This window comes from Erythrolamprus reginae, chromosome 2, assembly GCF_031021105.1.
Source record: "Erythrolamprus reginae isolate rEryReg1 chromosome 2, rEryReg1.hap1, whole genome shotgun sequence".
In the NCBI taxonomy this organism is placed as follows: Eukaryota; Metazoa; Chordata; class Lepidosauria; order Squamata; family Dipsadidae; genus Erythrolamprus; species Erythrolamprus reginae.
The window spans coordinates 220,216,184-220,240,379 of NC_091951.1; the positions used below are offsets into that span (position 1 = coordinate 220,216,184).

Sequence of the window (24,196 nt, forward strand, 5' to 3'; positions counted from 1 at the left end):
GATGGTGATATATTACTCCCTCTATGAAAAGTTTGCAGAATATTAACTTTGAATGGCTTTTGGAGCTCAGTTATAGTTCTAGAAGCTGCTATGGATAGTGGAGGTTGGAACTGGTTGCAAATTACTACAAAAAATATTTGCTTTGTGATTTTGCTTTTAAAAATGATATGTGGCCAGGCCCCTTTGTGAAGTTGTATGTTTTGACTTTGGTTTCCTGCTTGTTATGAGCAATGACTTCCACACTGCTATTCAGTGAGCATCTTGACAAATAAGGTGTAGGATTGATGCGCTGGCATCTAATCCACCACGTTTTGCTTTCATGCTCCTAGTAATTGATTCTAGATAAAGTTCATATTATTTTGGGGTGAAGAACAAACATGGTACAACTGTTGCAGATGATTGCTGAAGTTTTGGGACATGATACATCTTATATGCTTTATTGAGGCAATGCTAAATGAATCATATTTGCCTTCATTTTCCTGGAGGGAAAATTTTCCATTTTTTCTTTTCTTTGGATGTTTGCTCTTCCTTGGGCCTGGAGAGAAACAGCCAATTTCACTGATTACTTCATCAACAATTTCCATCAATGTAAGGATGCTGCAGGTTAGATATTTTAAGATGAAGAAAAACAATATTTTGGAAACATGAATATTTGAAGATTTTAAAGTCTAGACCCTTAAGGTCTATTGAAATTTGGGTCTACACTAGAAAATATGGAATTGAAGTGGGATAAAACAGTCGTTTCAGTTTACCAGTTTTTGAAAAGTATTACTCAAAAGGTACTGTTATCCTAAGCCAAAGGAAATATCTATGCAATAATATATGCTTGTACTACCTACAAATAGAACAAGAACCCCAAGTCCTTTGGCTTTTCTAGTTTATTTATTTTATTAGGTCTATCTGCTGTTTATTAGGTCTATCTGCTGTTTCGATCAAGTTTGACTCTGAATGGCTTATATTCCAGAAAAGTAGTGAGATCAAACACTAAGCATAGCATCAAACAATAAAGTAATATAATCTATGTAATAAATGACATCCTAAGTACTGAGGAACGACCGTAGCAAACATACCCTCCAGGCTATCCCCTCAGTTCCTGAATATCTGCGATTTAGGTCAGAAGGAATTTACAAACAGCAAGCAGGCTTGATGTCAGGAAGAACTCTTGATCCTCCACTTACAATCCTCTTGCACACTTCACAACTCTCAGGAAAGAGTCTATAGGGTAAATCTGTTACCATCCACTTTAATCCAGTAAAAAAAAAAGACTCTCATTGCAATGGTTTACTCAAGCAACAGCAAGTTCCAAACCTGCTTTATTCTCACTATTTAAGTCAGGCAGCTGGCATGTGCTATGGGCTAAATTCCTTGTCAGAATAAGATTTAGCAACTCATTCAGAATTTAAATTTTTATTAGGCAAATTAGTCAAGATTTGAAGACAAAAATAGAAAATAAAACAGTAACAAAAGACAATGCCTTCTGCAGAATTTACTCACCAGTCAGGAATATACAGACAGAATGAAGGCAGAATAAGTAAAACAAAATATAACCAGTACATAGTACAAATGATTCTTCACTAAATGAAATCCAAAACTATAATCAGAATCCATCATCACTATTCCCTAAATGGAAATATTTTCCCCCAGGATCTTCAAACTCAGATTCTAAAGGCTGGGGGCACTGATTTATCAGGTGCCAGCATCGGTGGAGATATTTTAGCTCCTCCTACGAGAAAAAAAAACAAAAGAGAAAAAATGGAGCTGTCCCTTTCTTTTTTAAAGCGCTTCTTACTCCTGATTGACTCTTTATTGTTTGATTTTTCCAGTCTTTGCATCAGCTCACTACCTAGTTTGACAGGTTATGTCTGGCACGGGGAAAAAAGGATTTCACTTTATGCCTTCGTATCCCAACCTTTTTGGATCAGGAGTTGCAGACAAGAGTTTACCTCCCACATACAGTATAATTCATAGAGGTAATCCTTGTTTAGTTATGATGTTGATGGAAAAGTTAACTTTGCATCTAATCCTCACATTTATAACCTTCACAGGTATGTTAAGCAAATAAAAGTTCAAATAAGACACTGAGCATAATTGTCATTTCACTAAGCAACAATTTACTTAACAACCAAGTTGCCTCCCTCAACTGTGATCACTAAAAAGGATCGCCTGTACTGTTTTATTATTGTTATAAATTTTATTTCCTGGGACAGGAATTCTATGTACTAAATATGCCAAATTTTGAGATCTTCTACATCAAGCTTTACTTATCTATACATACAACATGAATTTTTTTTGCCTTGTGATCTAGGTTTTTAATTATAAGCAAGAAAACAGATTACGGTAGATTTTCAGTCTTAAATTCCTTATTCACATATGGCAGTGATTGTCTGGAAAATCCATTTGCTACAGTTCCCTCCCCCATCCTTGGGATTTGATTTGAAGGCATTCATCTGCCCCACCAGAAGGTCCCATCTATCAAATGTTATCTGTTGGGACCCATTTTGTAGCAGTGCTTATCCAATTCTTCCCACTGAAACCTCAATTCTGGAGATGTGTCATGGTTGCCAGGCCCTGGGCCAGGATGGGAGTTGAGCTCAGCATTTATAGTTGGTGTGAGGTTATTAAGATGCCTAGTTAGAGTCTGATGTTTTTTTAACTTGGAAGTGGGGGTATTCTTACTATATTACATGAGTGCCTTTATCTATCTATCTATCTATCTATCTATCTATCTATCTATCTATCTATCTATCTATCTATCTATCTATCTATCTATCTATCTATCTATTATGCCGCCCCTCTCCGTAGATATAAACCTTTTAGCTATACAGATAGACAGACATAGATGGATAACCATCTATACTTGTTATTGAGGGGTCAGATTATTATTTACTTTTAAAAACAGGGAATACAAGTAAGGTCTATTGAAAACATACTATTTAAGAATTCTGCTGGATTTTTCACACTTAAAGCCATTCAATGAATTTATATGTAATTTGATCTGGCTTATTTGGCAGTAGCTCAATATAATAATGTGTTTTCACTCAGATCAAACTTCAGATAAATGGAGTTCCATTTCTCCAAAGTCTATTATGATAAAAAAGCATAAATGCTTGTAGTTTTTAATCAGTTAGTAAAACAGGATGAAATCTAAAGGCAAGTAAGATCATTATGCAAGGAGAAAATATGCCAGGTACAGTACAGATTATGCATGGTTTTCAAACCAGGTTTAAATCTTTAGCAAGGAATAATGTTCTTTTCTAAATGAAGTGTAGTTGGTTGTCAGAGCCAAGGTGCAAGTATAACATATGAACTTGCTGGTTTTTTTTAGAATGTTGGTCATTAAGGAAGGCCATCTTGCTAATGCAGCTAGCATACAAACCATCACAATTAATCAGGATAAACAATTTTAATTATTATCCTAGGGATTTCTCTCTACCACCACAATTTCTCAGGGAACTGTGAATAGGGCTAATCAACAGACATGATTATAACTCAGATTCAAGGGCAAATCAGTGAACTGCTAAATTCAATATTCCCCCTCCTTTTCTTCTACATCATATACTTTTACATAGATGATACAAATATTTTGTGTATGTGTGACCATGCAAAGCTGTGTCACTTTATCTGCATATACACCGCTCAAAAAAATAAAGGGAACACTTAAACAACACAATATAACTCCAAATAAATCAAACGTCTGTGAAATCAAACTGTCCACTTAGGAAGCAACACTGATTGACAATCAATTCCACATGCTGTTCTGCACATTCAACTTTGTACAGAACAAAGTATTCAATGAGGATATTTCATTCATTCAGATCTAGGATCTTTATTTTTTTGAGCAATATATATGAAATATATTGGGATCAGAGTTTTGTGTAACTTCAGAATCCGATGTAGGGGATTTTACTGGAGTACAGATAGTCATGAAAAAAAAGGACATGAAATCAGGTCCATGCGTCACTTGACAATTGCCTTGTTTTGCAATGGAAATTCCAGTCCCAAACTTGGTCATAAACCGAGGACTGGAATTTCCACTGCAAAACAAGGCAATTGCCAAGCGAGTCATAGCTGATTTCATGACCATTTTTTTTGCCACAGTTAACTGAATCACTGCAGTTGTTAAACGAAGCATGTCATTTAAACAAATCTAACTTTTTTTGGGGTGGGGGAGGATTTTAGTAGTGCATAAGAGGTCAGTAAGGGGCATGCATAAGTGCACCACTGTGCCTTCCACCCCCTGTCCTATTTTACTAGTATCATGTATATACCGTATATACTCGAGTATAAGCCGACCCGAGTATAAGCCGAGGCACCAATTTTTGCCACAAAAACTGGGAAAACGTATTGACCCGAGTATAAGCCGAGGTTAGAAAATGCAGTGGCTACTGGTAACTTATAAAAATGGAAAACAATAAAATTACATTAATTGAGACATGTTTTAGAATATTTATTTTAAAGAAAACCAGTAAACTAGCTCTGTAAATTTAAAAGAGGGTAAACAAATTAACAATATTAACAATAAATTAAAAAGTAAAAAAAGTAGCTCGATCAGGAACAAAGCTAAAACCTAAGAGTTAAAATCCTTCAAAACTGGATTCCTTCTCATCATTAATTGGATTTACATTATTGTTCTGTTTTTATATATGCTGTGAGCCACCCTGAGTCCTTGGAGAAGGATTGCATACAAATCCAATTAAATAAATAAACAAACAAACAAACAAATAAATAAGTGTATCCAAAGAAGAGCTTCAGCATTAGCTGCTGTGAGGTTATCAGCATAGAAAACCAAATAGATAGATAGATAGATAGATAGATAGATAGATAGATAGATAGATAGATAGATAGATAGATATAGATAGAAAGATAGATAGACAGACAGACAGAAAAATAGATAGATAGATAGATAGATAGATAGATAGATAGATAGAAATAGATACAGATAGATAGATAGATAGATATAGATAGAAAGATAGACAGACAGACAGACAGACAGACAGACAGACAGATAGATAGAAATAGATACAGATAGATAGATAGATAGATAGATATAGATAGATAGATAGAAAGAAAGAAAAATAGATAGATAGAAAAATAGATAGATAGAAAGATAGAAAAATAGATAGATAGAAATAGATACAGATAGATAGATGATAGATAGATAGATAGATAGACAGATAGATATAGATAGAAAGATAGATAGACAGACAGACAGATAGAAAAATAGATAGATAGAAAGATAGACAGATAGAAAAAGAATTCCTGTCTAGCTCTGCCTCATAATACATTATTAGATCCTATCCAAGCAAGGACAGCAACTACCACAAAATACAATTTTTTAAACAGTTTAAATCCTTTCAAAGGAGGGGGAGGAGAATCTGACAGCAGGGGGCCTTTTTAATCTGACTAAAGGCAATGCAGAGAGGAATACTCACCATTACTTTTTTCCTTTCGGTTGGAGCAAATGGCTGCCTCATTTGCTTGAGCCAGGGAGAGGAACTACGGCATGCCAGAGGAGACAAAAGCTGGTGCCTCCTCGCTCTGGCTCAAGCAATGGTGCCCTCGTGTGGTGACTTTGTTAATGACCCGAGTATAAGCCGAGGCTGTGTTTTTCAGCCCATTTTTTGGACTGAAAAACTCGGCTTATACTCGAGTATATACGGTAAACATTGTTACATCTTTGTATACCGCTGATATGTACTTGACAAAACAATAAATAAATAAATAAATAAAATAAACTCCCGCTATTGTTCCTGCTTGTCAGAGTTGACTGGGAAGGTCACAAATGGCAGACCCTGAGATGCTACAGCCATTGCAAATACATGCTGTCTACCAATTGCCCATATTTTGATCATGTGACCCATGGGGATGCTGTGATGGTTATAATTATAGGGACTAGTTGCAAGTCAATTTGTACAGTGCCATTGTAACTGTGAATGGTCGCTAAATGAATGGTTATAAGTTGAAGAATAACTGTAAGGTGAATACAAATTTATCTTTAAAACCAAGAGAAGAATGAATTCAGAAGAAAAACTTCAAGATTCCACAGTCTAATATGGAAACTTCAACATATTGGTGATTTAATGAGATTTAACCTGAGAGCATTTACCAAGAAACTCAAATTTAAATATTGGCAAGATAAGCCCTGAGATCACATTTTTCCAAACAATGTTTTCTGAAATTGCACATAAATTCATGTGAAACAAAAGTAACTTTGTATAAAAGTATACAAAGCTAACATATGATTAAATGAATAATTCTGTCATTCAGTTTGTGGGCAGGGACTCTGGTTTTTTTTACTATTAAATCTCTAGCTGAAAATATGTATTATAACTTTAATATAATATGGTCCAAATTAGAATGAAGATATTGTACGGATGAACACATTTGAGTTGTAATGTTGCAGTTCTGCAGATGGTTATTTGGGAATGCACTATCTTTTAAAATCTAATGGGACTTATTAGCAGACATATGTAAAATTTTATGGGGGAAATTTAGTTCCAATTCATGTGGTGTAAAAAATAATAAGTTGTAGTATGTTGTAACAATCACATAATATTTGCAAGGAAAAACTTTCAATAATTTCTTATGATGTTATACAACACAATTATCCATTATTTTTGGATATGAGTTATTTTTTGACAATAAAATATAGCATATGAATAATGTTATAGACTGAATAGTAGTTTTTAGATGTAATTAAATTCATTTCAAAACATAAAATACATCTGGGTGAAAGAGAAATCATTATCCACCTATTTCAGGATCTTGAGGTGACTGCTGTGACCTAAATTTCAGGCAACTACACAACCTTAGCTGTAATTAATAACATCCGTGCATTATTCTGCAGGATTATGAGGTCAACTAATTCAATCCGGGTCACATGGAATAGTATATTAATCAACTGTGGCTTTTTAAATGAAACCAGTGGACAATTTGCTAATATTCAGCTGTACTAATTTCAGTGGAATGTAAAGACAGTCAGCTTCAATTTATTACCATTTTTTTAGAGGGAGACACATCTGATTTATACTCTGTCCTCCTCTAATTATGCTTTAAATTTTGAAAATAAATGGTAAGCATCACTTACCTTGGCAGTGTTCCTGTTTCTCAAATGAATGATTGACAAATAAATATACAAGAGATTAAATGGATACAATGGAAGAACAAATAAAAATGAAAATATCAAAATGAAAATATATATGTATACATAATCTGATTAATAGGATGAAAAAATATTTTCCAAAATTAATTTGGGCATTTTGCCAAAAAGCCTGGAAAAAATGGAAGGACTTTGTGAAATGCATGGGGAAATATTTGTGCTCAATTAGAAATAAGGAAAAGAAAACAGAAGTAAAGAAAAATTGTGTCTATAAAAGCACATCATGGGACTCTCACTAAAAAAATGAGAGAAACTCCACTACACCTGGTGTGTTGTACATGCTGACAGAAGGGTTGTTATAGACGGCCGATTCCCCGAGCAATGTGTTATAAGGGTTGTTAGTGCCATGAGGACGAAGGAGAGCATTGGTTATAAGATGGTTAGCCATGGCTCCTGGAGCAGCCAAGAGAAAGACAAAACAAAACAAAACAAAAAAGCAAAAAAAAGTCAATCAGGCAAATTTGAATTAAAAAAAAGGAAAGAAAATATTCAGACTGACAACAATTTAAACAGTCCTGATTAAAAGCAGCCATATTTTAAGCGGCAAGCTAAATGCCATCAAAGCAGACACTGTTGACAATGAAGACAGAAATGGATTGCGGTGATGCAAAACCAACTTTTGAGTAATGTAAGTTGAAGAGTTACTCTGCATGCTTGTCACATTCAACCCTTGTGAGAAACTTGGTAGAAAAAGCCAAACAAATATAAGGAAGACAGCCAAAACAAAATGGCACAATTAACACCATCATGTTAGTCACAATTTTTCTTCACATTTTTTCCTCTAGGTTCTAGGCAAAATGATTTATGATATTCAATTAATAGCACAAAAAGTAAAAAAAGATTGCTTTGCGCAATAATGCTATAGCATTCATTGTCTTTTTCTAACAGGATCTCCACTAGGTCAGCTTGTACAGGTGAATACTTTGTGATAAGACAGAAACTTATTATACTACATTCAGGTATTATGGTTTCAGATTCCATATTTACAGTTCTGTTCTCTTTCTTTTTGTTTTATAAAGAACTAACTCTCAAACATGTTAGTAGCCAAAATTGGCAAAATTTCCTGATTGATTGACTGACTGCATGTCATCAATTGTTTGTGGACTCTTAACAACCCCAGAGATAGATTTCCTTCATGGTGAACTGTTCCTAACCTTGTATTTGAACTCTTCCAAAGGTGCCCTCAATAAGGCCCAATTTGTATAAATTCTACTTTGCTCTTGATATAAAGTACCGTAATCCACCCAGAAATAACACCCAAAAGTTATTTCCCTTCTTCATAATTCAGCAATCACAGATATGAAAACCGTTATCTATAGAAATTAGATTCCAGACAAGATTGATATGAGCAATCAAAGTAAAAAAACAAATCAACCAAAAACAATGTTTTTGCCCAGCATGAGAGTAAACAAGCACGTTCCAAAGTCTTCCCAAACAAACAGCCTGATTAAAGATTATTGCCTTGTTGTGAAGCTTTCCTTTATTTTAACTGAGTTGGAATGGTAATTGCCAAACATTTCAAGGATTGATGCTTTTTTAAAAAATGGAACACCTTCTGTCAATGATTGGCACAAGATGAGATTCTGACTTAATTCCAGGATGCTGGCCTTGTGCAAGAAATAATTCTGCACGGGCAAAAACTGAGTGATGGTATATGTTCTGATTGCAGGCTGTCCGGTTGATCATAAAATACTATAGGAACTATAGGAGAGGAAAGAATGGTGACAATAATGATATAAAAGTGTACTGTACAGAGCAAACCTTTGAGGCAGGCTTTGCTGTGTCAAGGTTAGATAAATTATAATAGTACAAAAAAAAAAAACCCTGGAGAAATGCTTAGTATTTTGGCAAATTGAACAGGAACCTAATGACTAAGAAAAAAAGTGAAGGCATTCTTGCTGCTCCAATTGGATGCCAGTGAAAATGGACATCTTATTAATTTTTGGGAAACTGGATGTCCCTCTACCAAATTAAAACCAAGCAAATGGAATTCAGGTATAGAATTTCCTTTTTGGAAATATCAGCTGACCATCTATAGGAAGCCTAGTGCCTTCCATTCCCAAATAATTGTAGAATATTAACTTGCATAGCACTTATACGCTGCTTCATAGTGCATATGTCCCTCAATATGCAGAATCAGCATATTGCCCACAACAATCTGGGTCCTCATTTTACCAATCTTGCAAGGATGGACGACTGAGTCAACCTTGAGTTGGTTAGGCTCAAACTCCTAGTTGCCAGCAGCGAGTTAATGCATTGGCTTGCATTCTAACCACTGCATCACTATGGCTCATATCCCCATTAAGTTAATTTGGATTTGGATGATGATGTTGAATTGAATTTATAGCCCATTGTTCCATTTCATTCAACACTGAATGCATCATATACCGTAATAATAAAAATACAGAGTAAACAATATTAATGCAATTGAAAATAATACCAACATTAAAATCAACGAGTGATGTACACCTTTCTAAATCCTAGAAGAAGAGAAGAAGGCAACTGCTTAGGGAGTTCTACAGACTGGAAGTCAAAAGGAGACTTTTGTTTCCTGCAGACCTAGAACCTCAAATTTCTGACAATGGGAACATCTTCAAAAACTTCCTGCTGATCAAAATAATCTTTTCCCGAGAGGGTGGTGTTCATAAGGCTCTCTGATGCAATTTTGTATTTATAGCAACAAGCCTGTGACATACTGACTATCCTAAACTCACACAATAAGCATCCATGGTTGATGCTTGAGCTGAACCCAAGTTTCTTTGCTCTTAATTGCTCTACCATACTAAATGTGGAATGGATGTTTTTACCACATAGACAAAGGTGTACAGTTTTAATACAGCATGTTTAAAAATTACATTTTGAAATAAAAATAATTTGCATTTCAGTGTTTTATTTTGAAATAAAAATTGTTATTTTAGCATTAAAAGTTGAGCTTACTTGCCAAGCTTTACCATATATGCTATATTCCATGGTGATGCAAATCATATGATTACCAAGTTATAATTTATAAATCTGAATATACTAATTTCCTATCCTTTCTTTAATTTTTAGGAAACAATGATTTAGAGCAGACTCCCCAACCTATTCTCCTTTATAATGAGCTGGATTACAGCTCCCATCATTCTTAGCCAGCATGGCTATTCCAAATTTAGTAGGTTAGAGAAAGTGACTTACAGTAACAATATGCATAATGTATGATGGAATTGGTTTGGATGAATATCCATTGCACTGAGAATAAAACTCATTAATGACTTCCACATGTTCAAACTATTTCTGCTTTAGGATGAAGAAAGATTATTAAAAATTATTTTAATAAAGTGTAGCAAATAATAAATAAAAACAACAACTTGATATAAGGAATACAGAATGCCAGACCTGAAAGGGACTTTGGTGGTCTTCTAGTCAGGGGTGGGTTCCACTCGGTTCAGATCGGTTCATCTGAACTAGTAGCGACCTGCTGGTGACATCACGATGACATCACCGAACCAGATCGGTCGGTGTAGGTCTGCGGGTGCCACCAGCTTTTAAAAAAAAATTTCCCCAATTTTTTTCAATTTTTTATTTTCTTCTGAATATGTGCAGAAGCTGAGTTCTGGCACTGTGCATACAGTCACAATCTTTTTTTCAGCTTTGTTTCCCCCCCAGCCTTTTTATTACTTTTTGTCTTTTGAGACTGAAGGATGCCAATGCATACGTATGAAGGCAAACCTACATACGGTGTAGGAGGGAGCAACCCGGCAATGAGAAAAGTTGGAACCCACCCCTGTTTCTAGTCCAATCCTCTGCTAAAGCAGGAAACCCTATACCACTTGCGATAAATGTCTGTCTGATCATTCCTGCAGGGTTGGATCCAGGGGTGGGCAGCAGGCAGGATGGGGTGGAATGCAGTTCTACCAGCGGAAATGAAGCTGCATGCCCAGCTCCACCTGACCAGGGGCAGTCACTTCCGGGATTACAGGTCTCGGCTGGGCTCTCCTTTCCCCCCCTGCTGCTGTGTCTGCATCTGTGCTCCTCGCTTTTTTCCTCTTTCCTCCTTCCTGGCCTCGGATGAGCTTCCCTCTCTCCTGCCCAGCTCCCCTCCAGCCTCACGTGGCCACCCCCTGAACCAGGAAGAAGGAAAGAGGAAAAAAGCAAGGAGTGCACAGCAGCAGCAGGGGAAAAAAGGAGAGCTGAGCCAAGCTGTGCCAAAGTGTTCTGGCCTGCGGTCTTCCCCCCTTGCGAAGCCCTCACTTTGCCTACAGCTGAGACAAAAAGGCATTGTGCGGCAATAATAACCTTGTAACTCTCCCTCGGTTTTCCAATATTTTAAAATCCCCCCTCCCATCCTCCTCCTCCTCCTCGGAAAGCAGTAGGGAGACCAGCACCGGCAGGAATTGCAGGGGGCCCACTTCCTCCCCCCTCTTTTCTCAACAGCTGATCGGCACCCGTTCACCTAGCTACCCAGCCTGAGGCAAGGGACAATGCGAGAAATGCAAAGCAAATTGTCGCCAAGCGAGCGACACTGGTGAAGTTGTAAGTTAAGGACTTAACAGTTCACTTGAATGCTTATGATTGTTCAAGTCACTCCCACCTGGTCACATGCCAACAAGCCCCTCCTATCCAGTCACATGACCATCAAACCACACCCACAAAATAAGCCACACCCACAGTGTGGCAGTAAAAAGTTTGGCTATAAATCACTGGATGGATCACGGATAAGCCGCCCTGAATCCTTTGGAATTGGGCGGCATAGAAGTCAAAATAGATAGATAGATAGATAGATAGATAGATAGATAGATAGATAGATAAAGAGAGAGAGAGAGATGGAGCTCCTACAATTACTGAAGGCAAGACATTCCACTGATTATTCTCACCGACAGAAAATTGCACCTTAAATCTAGATTGGATCTCTCTTTGATAAACTTCTTGTCCTGCCCTCAGGTGCTTCAGAGAATAGGCCAACCCTCTCTTTTCTGTGACAGCCCCTCAAGTATTGGAAGACTGCTATCATGTCACCCCCAGACTTTCTCTTTATTAGATTAGACATACCCAGTTCCTGCAATCATTTATCACATACTCTAGTCTCCAGTTACCTAATAATCTTTGTTGCGCTTCTCTACACTCTTTCTAAAGATTCAACATTTTTTTGTATCATAGTGACCAACAGACGCAGTATTCCAAGGGTGGTTTTACCACAACAATATGAAGCAGTACTAACACTGATTTTTATTCTATCCCTCTGTTGATATAGCCTAAGACTGCATTGACGTTTTAGGCAATTGTAGCTGATCTGTTTCACTTATTATTGTAAGATATCCTGGCTTTATTTACAGTAATTACCTGAATACATATAACCAAAATGCATGGGGCTTGGGTGGAAAGAAATCTGAGCAATAGGAACAAAACCCCTCAATCTCTAGAATCTTCTCCATATTTTAGAATCTGTGCTATCAAATTTAAATGAACATAATAATTTGTTCAAGGGATGTTTATAGGCCACTTGTGGTATCACTTCATACTACCACCAGAAAACAATCATTTATGCCATTCTTTAACTGACTACATATCTTCCCCAACTTTCTTTTAAAAGAGCTTTTTTCAAGCCTACTTCTTCAGATATTCTGTGAAAAGGACATAAAGGAAAGATGTATTTCTGAGATAATACAACTTATCTTAATTCATCAGGCTAAAGAATTTGAGCCTCAGATCTTATCCCTTCTCCTTCAGTAAAAAGTAAAAAGATTATTTATTTAAATTTATTGGCTACCCAGCACCAATGGATGTCTGCTGTATTACATTTGATACATTTAAAAGCCTTTAATACATTTAGCCAGGACTAGTCAGAAACTGTCAGCTGATTTTAAGTTACAAGTAGTACTTGTTTAGCAACTGCCCTGTACAATAACCTTCACAGTTATGACAGTGATGAAGCCAAGCAGTTGGTGGGTTGTTACCAGTTCACACAGGTTTGGTGAACAGCCAGTGGTGGCGGCAGTGGGAGGTTCTGCCATCCATCCGGACATCATAAAAAATGCTCTGCACATTCGCAGAAGTATTGCATGCATGCAAAATGCACCCGCACATGCTCCCATTCCCGAACCAGTAGCAAAGTGGAATCCACTACTGAAGCCAAGCCAAGCCAAAATAAGATAATAAGCACAATCAAAAGTTTACTTAGTGGCCATTTCCCTTAATGATTGAGTTGTTGACTAACTAAACAAGAACTACCTTTGCGTCTTTCCATCTTTATTAAAAAGCTGGAAGCAGTAACTAAGGGGGGCTCTAATCACTTCCAAAAAGAGAGGAAAGAATATTTCTTTTTGATTTGGAAACTCACTGATGCACTTGTACTTCCCTTTTGGCATCCATGTCTTTTGATTATTTTCAGATCAAATACAATTTCCAAATACTGTATTTTTCGGAGTATAAGATGCACTGGTGTATAAGACGCACCTTAGTTTGGGGGGAGAAAAGCAAGGGTGAAAAAAATCTGTCTCTGCCTCTCAGCAATTTGCCAAACAGTACAGATGATATACACTGTTCGCTGTGCATTTCTGTGCATGTGTGCCTGACCTATAGAAATAGCAAAGAATTGGAGAAGTGTATATTATGGCAATATATTAATGCCAGAAAGTTTTCTTAAAGGTAGTTACACTAACCCCTCCCAATTATTTAAATAGATCTACTCCAAACATGACTAAGACAGGGTTTAACTCAGCTGCCTTATCTTAATACTAAATAAATACTAAATCTTTAATACTAAAACAGAACACTGTTACATTTCAGATTATACTTGTACAGATGCTGTTAAAATTGATGTGGCTTTCTGGAACTATACATTATACAATATTACAATATTAAGAAGATACAATAGTACTGGGCCTCTTCTGATCAAGCATTTATTTTTTAAAAAGCGTCTTCGTTTAATTAAAAAATGAATATTATTTTTTAAAACAATAATAAAGCAAACTTTAAAAAGTAAGTCTAATAATTTGACCTTTCTATAGACATCTATAGTCATTGATTTACCTTCTTGCATCCAGTTTCAGCAGTTTGATTAGCATAAGAAAATACAATTCTGCCTCTGCCTCCCAGCAATTTGCCTCCTTGAACATGGCCTGCCTGCAGCCTCAATCAGCTGTGGGTCAGAAGGCCAATGATCAGTTGCTTGTGTTAATCAGGCTCTATGCTGTTTGCTGCAAGGAGGTAAATTTCTGGGAGGCAGAGGCCAAAAGGTGGGGGTAGATGGGTGGGGCTACATTTGGTATATAAGGCACACCCAGGTTTTCACTCTTTTTTGGGGGGTAAAAAGGTGTGCCTTATACTCTAAAAATACGGTATATTTCACATAAACTGTTATCATCCCTATTTTATATCTGCTTTCCTTTTTTAAAGTGAAGAGTTTTGCTTTTGCCTTTTAAAATAATTCATTCTATTATTTCTAGTCCATTTCTGGAATCAACTCCCCCCGGAGATTAGGACTGCCCCCACCCTCCTTGCCTTTCGCAAATTCCTAAAAACCCACCTTTGTCGCCAGGGATGGGGAAATTGATTCCCCTTGGCTGCTCCGTTTTATGTATGGTTTGTTTGGGTTGTATGATTGTTTTTAATTAAGGGTTTTAAAACTGTTTTGATTTTAACATTGGATTTGTATTTTGTACTACTGTTGTGAGCCAATCCGAGTCTTCGGAGAGGGGCGGCATGCAAATCTAATAAATAAATAAATAAATAAATTTTCCCTAACCTATCAAATATTTTTTTTTGTTTCTGTTTCCTTCAGTATTAATATTCTACCTAGTTTTGTAATAACATAATTTTTGATAAGGTTTTTCTCCACTTTTTCACCCAAGGCATTAGTAAACCTAAATGGCACCAATGTTAAATTTGAGGAGAAGAGTAGTTTTTTTGGAGTGGTGGTGGCGGAATCCTGGAATATAGACGCAGCTGTAAAAAAGAGGAACACATCTTTTAAACTCTCTCTCTTCCTTGTCCAAATTATTATCTTTATCATCTTGCTGGGCAAACTCCATTTGATTCATTGTTTCCAATATTGGACACCTTGAAAAGGATTTAAATAGGACTAAGAATAAAGAAAGACAATGATGATAGCAGATACAAGTTGAGTCCTTAGTCTTTGGAAAAGATACCTGAAGGAGAAAATGATGACTTTCTTTAAGTGCCTAACAATTTGTTTTCCGTTCCCTCAGAGTGCAGGATATGGAATAATGGGAAGTGAATAATGCTCTCTTTCCAGAAGAAACGGGTCAGTCATCTGTCAGGAATGCTTTATAATGCTACACTGTGCACATAAGCCTTGAGGCATTTGTGGGCTTAACACAAAAGGCTAAAAACCCCCAGCATATATAACATTAGTAAAGAAATAGAATCACACATCTACTTACTGTCCAAGAGGAATATTTGGGTTAATGCTCTTATTATTTATTTGGTTTACATTTCATCCTTAATGCTTTGATCATCTTAAATAATATACAACATGTTACATTAAAGGTGAAAATGCCAAATAAATGGAGTTTTCTAACTATTAAGGCATTTCTAAAATAGCTAGGCAATTTTTCTAGGCAACTTTGTCTTTTACACTTACGAAGGAGAAGAGCAATTTGATCAATTTTTGTTGGCATGGGAAGGCATTGAGGGCACTTTAAGATTTAATGTAATGGTCATGCTCTTCCTTATACTTTTTTTGGAATAGTAATGCTATATAGCACATTGACAAATAATTGAGAAAACTCAGGTCCTTAAAGACATGTAAATTGCACTTAATTACATAGTGGCTACTTAGAATTTCACACGTTCAGAACCAAGATTGGTTTATTATCAGTTCTGATAATAGCAAAAAATAAGATGGAGAAATACCATATTTTCAGGTATAAAGGATTGGATTTCAGAGCTGACTGACTTAATTGTAGTCATTTGAAAGAATGATAAATGAATAGTATTGGTGGTTGACTTTATTTAACTTAAGATTTGTTTAAGGCAAAAACTGATCAAATATTCCAGGGAAACTTGAACCAATCTTGTTGAGAAAGACACAAAAGATCAGATATCCTTGATCTGATTCAGAGAGAAAACATAAGAATGGGAAGGGCATCAGGTAATGGCAGAGTGCTTGATTTTACAGGAAATTAAAGGTGAGTTATCAAACACCTATTTTAAATTAATAAATGTCACAGCAAGTGGCAGTTCTTAGCTAACTAGTTTTAATTTTTTTAAACAAGATTAGGCTTGGTTAGTATTTAACAGGAGAACAGCAGAAATTGGGGGGGCTGTACTCTATGCACAATCTGGAAAGAAACCATATCTATAGAGGATTGTGACTATACTTTTGCAAAAAAACTGCATGGATAACACTTATAGTAATCATAGCATATTGTTTCAAGAAGGGAAGGAAGAAAATCAGCTGACTAAGTTGAAAAGCTGAAAACCAACCTAGATCCATATTGGAGATGAAAACAGGAACTTGTGAACCAAGAAGAATGTCTGAAATTAAAGAATTACCGCAATTACAGAGCTTGTATTGGGAAATGAAATGCACAAAATCTGCTAAGGTTACTGAGAAATGCTAACAGCAGCAAAAATGACCAATTTTGACACATTTCAAATAAAATGTGAAAAGAAACAGTAGCTTAGTGAAGATGTCAAATAGCAAGCAATTAAAAGAAAAGTCAGAACTACTCTACTTCTATTTTCATTTAATCTTATTTAATCTTATGAGGTTATATTTTCCTTCAGGCAATTGTGAATTGTAGGTCGCAGAAGTAGTATTTTAGTTGGAGTTTGACAGAAACAGTTCCTAGAAAATGGATGAAGTGCTTAATGCTGCATTTGTCTTCAGGTAAATGTTATTTTCAGCCAATTCTTCAAGAGCATTTTGAAAGATTGCCTTCCAGGTATTAGATACCCCAACCAGGTTTTTGTTGTTGGCAATTCTGATAAACAGATCTGTCTGAAAATATTAGATGAATATTCTATAGCTTCCTGGATCTTACTATTCTTTTCTTTGAAGATGGGAAAGCTTGACCTCCTCCAGTTATATGAATCTTCATCCATTTTCCACGTCTATCATTTTTATCAAGCTCAAGGCTTATCAAGCCCACTGTCAATTCTGTGCCATAAGGACAATGATTCTGCAAAGAACATTTACAACTATATTACTATAATCTTTGAAGATCTGGGGAAGAAGCTCAAGACTCTGGAAGCTCAAGTAGAAGAAACAGGAAACATTTCAGGTCAGCAAATTACCCAATCAGTATTCAAACACACATAAAATTCTATTTTGGGGTCCACCTTACTGTCTTGTTTTAAGCCATTTTGCAGTATTTTTTCGCAGTGCAAATTTGCCCACACGTTCCTTCAATTTTTTTTTAGAACAACATCTTACTAATGAAGTTCCACATGTTCTAAGGATTATTTTATTTTCATTGTTTGCCATTGCTTTCTGCAGGAAAATAATTGTCTTAATCTTAGGATGTTATTAATATGTATGCATTTTTATGCTTTTATGCTGTTTATGTTTTTTTAAATCACATGACCACTGATTTGGTTTCTGTGTTCATGGCTTGTGCTACCTTATATGAAATGGGTTGCATCTTACAAGGACTTGTAATTTAAACTTATATTGGCCAAAATATGGCAAGCTTGGTTAGCAGGATTTACTGAATTGTGTACAACTTAGAGATGAAAATCCTACAATATGCACTTGTGTGCTGGAGAAAGAAGAAGGTTTGTTGTTACAATAGGTCTTATTAAACATTCAGTGAAAAATCAGAAACAACACTAGCTCATAAAATGCATAGCTTTTGCAATGTTCACAGTAATGTTAAAATTGTTAACATAAGAAGGCATAGATTTAATAGACATAACAGAGACCTGGCACGATGACTCCCATGATTCAAATATTGCCAAGTGAAAAATATTATTTATTCAAAAGAAGCAGAAACAAAAAGGGAATGTATAGGGTGAATGCAGTCAAAAATATATTTTGGAAAATCTCAAAACATATTTTAATAAAGTCAGAGCAAGATAAATAGGATTACATAGCAGGAGAAGATGAAGAAGACACTTTAAAAAAATGTATAAAAACAAAATTGCAAGCAATTCCAATTAGGAGAAATAGGAAGGACAGCTTAAGAAGTCAAGGTGGCTGCACAAAAATTTACTGAAGATCTGAAGATAAAAAAGGATACAGATGTGAGATAGAAAGAAGGATAGATCACCAAGAAAGGATACATATACATAAGCTGCAGAGATGCTATCAGAAAAACTAAAGTCATGTGAAGCGAAGTTGGTACAGGATACCAAACAGAACAGAAACTATTCAATTATGTGAATAAAAAAGAAGACAAAATCGTAGTATTCCAGCTGTTTAATGAAGATGACAAAATGCTAAAATGCAACAAGAAAGACAGAGCTACCCAGCTTGTATTTTGGCTCTGTGTTCTCCAAAGAGAGGGCATATATTCCACCAGGCAACTGTGAAGAGGAACATGAAGGGGCAGAAATGAAACTTGAAATTGACAGAAGATTTTCAAGGGATTCTTTGAATGAGGGATAGGTGTATTGCTTTTTAGTGTACAAAAGGACTTTGCTGATGGTCTGGCTGATCTTTAATGTCTGCTCTTCGAAAATCCCAGAGATTGGATGAGATGCCATAAGAAGAAGATCAATTGCAGTCAGATCAGATGCCATAAGAAGAAGATCAATTGCAGTCCCTCTCATCAAAAAGGAGAAAAAGCAGGATCCAGTGCACAGAGCTACAGTCAATCTGACACTGTAGCTAGGAGAATTTTAGAGAAGACCATAAAGAGACTGATTGAGAATAACACAGTTTGGGAATAACACAGTGAGTGCCAAAGTTCAACATGGATTTGTCAAGAAGAATTCCATATTTTCTGAATGGAAAATTTCCTTAGTAGATTGTGGGGATTCAGTAGACATTAAATATGTTAATTTCAGGAAATCTGATTAGGAAGCTAGTTAAGTATGGATAGCATGTCTATTACATGGATCCACAGCTGGCTTGAAAATCATACTCAAATAGTGTTCATCAGTGGTTCCTCATCAAAGTGGAGAGAGGTATCAAGTGGGGTGCCACAAGGATCAATCCTGAGTCCTTTACTCGTCAACAGTTTTATTAATGACTTGAATGAAGAAGTGGAAGAATGCTTATCAAATTTGCAGCTGACACAAAACTGGGTGGGATAAATAATACCCTAGAAGACAGAAATAAAATTCAACATTGATAAATTAGACAATTTAGGTTGAATATATAGAATTAAATGTAATAGAACATGCAAAGTTCTACACTTAGGAAAAAGAAATAAAATATATTAGGTATAGAAAGGGGATACCTATACTTATGGAAAAGATTGATGACCTACAGTTTGTATTTTTCTCCAACTCAGTTCTATAATTCTGTAAAAGTAATAATCAAAAATAGTAATCAAAAGTAGTAAAAATGTTTATTCTGTATGCATATGGCAACTGCACAAAGAACCTGCACACTAATTAATACAAGACAATCCAAGAGAATATTTTAATAGTTAACAACTTTAGTTTAGCTTTCAGAATGTGAGATTAGAATATGTGTTCTTTTAAAGGTATATTCCAACATTTAATTCTGCAAAAGTAATAACCAAGAGTACTAAAACTTTAATATATTTTCCTACATTACTGGAAAAAAACCTATTACTGTACTATGTTAAAGATAGCATATTGATAATTTGTACCCAGACATTTGCAATATTGAAACCTATATAGTTTGTAATCTGGTGTGCTGTATATTTAATGTTAGAATCTTATTTCAGACGCAGAAATATCTATTCAACCAGCTTGTAATGCTTATCTGAGGTATGAAATCAGGAGTATGAGGCTGGAAAGTATCATAAAGAAAATTGTACAAATGAAGAGAAGACTGAGAGACATAGTAGAAACTCAAATAGGGAAACTCACAAAGAGGAGAAGGAATGCCCACAGGGAATAACTTCTTCCATTTCTCCCCCAAAATACTAACATTAGTCCATCATGTTGTATTATGTTATGAGGATCAAGATCAAAAGGAACAGGACTGGTACTCAACCACAAAATCTCTTACAAGATTTCTGAATTTGTTCATCTGATATTGAATCAAAAAGGGGCGCCGTTCAAAGTGTGGAATGAACTGACACCCACTGTCAGAAATAAGAAAAAATAGATAGTAAAGAAGGTAACAAAAGGAGTTTTGACAATGATGCAATAGAAAGATTTGGAGATAGAAACAGAATTGTCTGCATTCCTGACAAAAGGCATGTGGTGGGCTTCTTTTTATTCTTCTAGAGTCAATGGAGGGCTGCTTCTTTCCATTTTATTTTTATTTCAAGAGGATGTGGAATCAGTTGGAAATATTAGTAATTATGCATCTTTCACTCAAATGGCTGAAACTATAGAAGGTAGCTAAGGCACCTGAAATAGGTCTGATAGCCATTCCATGGGTGGGAATGGAGATTGTAGACAAGTCCCCAAGGTTTGGACAAGTAGCTAAAAACATCTTTCTCAAACGGGTACCCCAAAGTGAGATTATAGGCCCTTTTCATTCATTTTGGTAGGATGGGAAACTATCTGCTATCATCTAAGGCAAATCACACAATGACAGTGCCACGAGTGTCCTCACATTTCTGAGCATTCAGATGGTTTTTTTCCATAAGACAAAAGTCAGAGGTATTTTATATAAGAAAATAAAAACAAGTATGAGGAAAATAAATTGGAAAAGTAACTTTTTTGCATTTTCATAAGAGAAAGGCAGAAAAAGAATTGACTGGAAGTGGTTCAAGTCAAATTTTTCCTCAGCGGCCTAACATTTCCTTTGATGCATCTGTGCAAGACTGTGTGATGCACAAAGACTGAAAACAAGGATTTAAAAAGGCATAAGAAACCTATTTGTGCATTTGGGGAGAGGTAGTGGTTTTGCTGGGTGAATACCACATGCCACTTACAGAAACCACACCTTGGCTACAGTAAGAGAAAATGTGATATGAGCTTCTGAAAATATTTAAGTTTCATGAGATACAAATCAAATTTCAAAATTTTTACTTTTTAAGTGGCCTTCAGAAGCAAGGTCTGCCTGCTTGGATATGGGTTTAATTTACTCAGTTCATGAAAATACATAAATTGATTATCTCTTGCTATTGTTACCAATATTGTTTTGTCATTTACATTTTTCCAATATTTTTCACTTCACATAGAATAAAGTCATCAGATAGTCAGAGATGGATAAAGATACTCATATATGTTACATTCACAATTACAAGAGCCTACATACCTTACAATGTTTACCCAATCTTGACATTTCTGTGAGCCGTAACAAGTAGAAGGCAGAATGCCAAACCACTGATGTTTTTAGTTTGACATAATAACCAAAAGTAAGGGAATGTTAAGTTTGCATTTATAGTCAGAGATAGGATAGGTGCAGTTGTGGCTGGTGCTCAGTTGGGCTAGTAGGGAACATTGGCAGGTGGCAGAAAGAGAGAGGGAATTCACAAGCAAGCCAAATGCTTTGGTTGACTCCCATCCTTCTGTCTTGCAAAACCCAAGGAGAAAGGTATTTTGGGAAATTCCCTACTGTGTTTACTTGTGTGTGGTTTGAACAACATGAAATGTTAGTCTTCTATTCCCAGGCTCACTGCTGTAGTACCAGCAGCTGTCATTCCACACTTTTGGTCTCTCCTTTCCACCCAAGCTGCTATCATCCCATTCCTCTCCTCTGCAGGAAGCTTCCACATTACCTGGTTGGCAGCTTTTCTTTCCTTAATGTAGTCAGTTTCACCCAGGTGAGCCCACAAGAAAAAAAATATCTATCTGGTCTTTCTCCTCTTCTCAGCAGCCATCAAGGAAAGATCCAACAGGATATCTATAGCACTTCACATTCGCTACGTAGAAACAGCTGCCACCACTTCATTTCTAATACATGGGGTATTTATTTGGATAGTCTCAGCCTGCATTCCTGTTTGCACATATATTAATGTTGTAAGAAATACAGAGTTGCCTTCTAGCAAGACGGGCAGGGAAAAAATTTAACAAACAAATCAACCAACTGCCTCTAGTTTGGAAATTCTTCTTCTTCCCATTAGGCTGGAATAAATAACTTGTTGAGATCGTCCTTGCCCATAAGTCACGCCAAAAGAAATTCCAGAAGAATATATCAAAGAGGAAGTAAATGAGCCACCCAGTGATTCAAGCACATCTCCCTATTCAATAAATCTTCCATCTTTTCACTTCTCTCAGTCTGACCCTTCTTCCCCACTGCTGCCAAGATCCTTCTGGCAGAAGATCCAAATTTCTCTCACCCTGATTGGAGATGGCAACATATATTTTAAGAACAATCTGTAGGCAGGGGAGGGTTTGCCCTTCTGGGCTATTTTTCCTGCTCTGAGCCACTTGTTGTCATAATAATAATAATAATAATAATAACAACAACAACAACAACAACAACAACAACAACAACAATTTATTAGATTTGTATGCCGCCCCTCTCCATAGACTCCATAGACTTATCTAATGCAGGGAGACAAAAGTGAAATTCTGGCTGCTTGATCCTCTTTTGCTAGAAAGTGGATAGGCAAAGTTAGGATATGGCACATCCAAGGCCCAATTTCCCTTTCACAAGTAGAGAAAATAAAACTTTTGGGACATTGTGTGCAACAATAGTTTCTTCATGAAGGGAACAAGTAGGGTGGTGCCGTCTTTTCCCTTCCCTTACTAGCCTCTTTTGAAGAGACATTTTCTCAAGGAAATTCCCCCTGTGCCAAAGCAGAACCCAGCATCTGTTTTCTTTCTATTTATTGGTCTGGAGGAATTGGGGCAAGGAGCTTTATCTCACTGCTGCGTTCCTAATCATTAGGATCATGCGAACCTTTGTCACTTGCTGGATGCTTTAAACAAGCCGTTCCTTTAAAAAGCACTTGACCAAATGGCATGGTAGCAATATGCAATCACTGCATTGATTTTGTTCTCCTTCCTGTTCTGTGTTTTTCAGCAATTCCCATTCCTGCAAGAGCCCTCTGCTCATGACTGTTGAGGCTTTGTGTCACATGAAGTGCCTCCTTGAAGCAGATTGTGTTGCCATGACAAGGAGAATCGCAGAGCCTTATTCAGGCAAGACCAAGCCACTTCTCATGAGTTTACAAATTACCCCCTTCGTAATTGTTCTGAAGTTTTAAAAAGAATCATGCAGACTGTAATATAATTGTCCCTGTGAGAGCTAACTTGTTGAAACTCCAAACTACTGATGCCTTATTATCCAAATGATTCCGATTTAAGCCACATAGCACAGGATAGTTGGGTGTATATGTGTTTGTGGAGGATTTAAGTTATATAAAAGCAATATAACATGGAAAATAATATTTCAAATCAAACAAAATTGAGATAAAATAACCCAAACCATCTATTTATGGACAAAAATCTGGTGTTACTCAATGCAAAGGAAAATAGAGCTGATACAATGTAGTTCCTGAGTTAGGGATCAGGAAATTATAGGTTCAGCTCTTACCTCTGCAAAGTCATTGGGACATTTCTTCTGTCCACCAATACCCCAAGGGTAATGCAAGGAAGATGCAGATTTATTTGGTGGGTTCTTTGAGGGCACTCAATGTGTGTAAATTTGAATGATTCATTTAACTTCCTCATGAAGCAGCTGTATCTCAATAGATTACAATAATTTTAAAACAAGAAGCAAAGGGTAGGCTCTTTGGATCAAAAACTAAACCCAACTCTTAAAAGATAGCCATGTTAGTCCACTAAGGCAGGGAAATTTCTACACTTCATAAAGACTTTTCTTATGGCCGAGTCAAATGCTACAAATATAGGCAAGCTAAAATAGTTAATTTATTATTATTTTTACCTCTGAAGGAAAAGAACCAGAATTCACTTTATTCGCCCTTCTATTACCATAGCAACCTTCCATCTTTTTTGTTGTAGTTCCACTCCAATACACTTTCTATTTTCCCCCTTATTCACACATAACCTTCATTCATCCATCTGTACTCTTTCTCTACCTCCCACATCCCT

The 24,196-nt window shown here is 36.2% G+C and overlaps 1 protein-coding gene across 5 annotated transcripts in view; it reads right to left on the reverse strand.

The window, feature by feature from the left end:
• Nucleotides 1-24,196, reverse strand: part of ADGRL3 (adhesion G protein-coupled receptor L3) — a 688,180-nt gene that overhangs the window by 45,078 nt on the left and 618,906 nt on the right. The window contains exon 24 of one of the 5 annotated variants that reach the window (XM_070741951.1): nucleotides 1,392-1,723. The exons of 1 other annotated variant lie outside the window; for it this stretch is intronic. In XM_070741951.1, the coding sequence (XP_070598052.1) occupies nucleotides 1,656-1,723 (68 nt within the window). In that variant the 3' untranslated portion in view covers nucleotides 1,392-1,655. Of the gene's footprint in view, nucleotides 1-1,391; nucleotides 1,724-18,506; nucleotides 19,369-24,196 lie in introns of those variants that run through there. 3 more of the 5 variants (XM_070741955.1, XM_070741953.1, XM_070741952.1) reach the window with 3 other exon arrangements.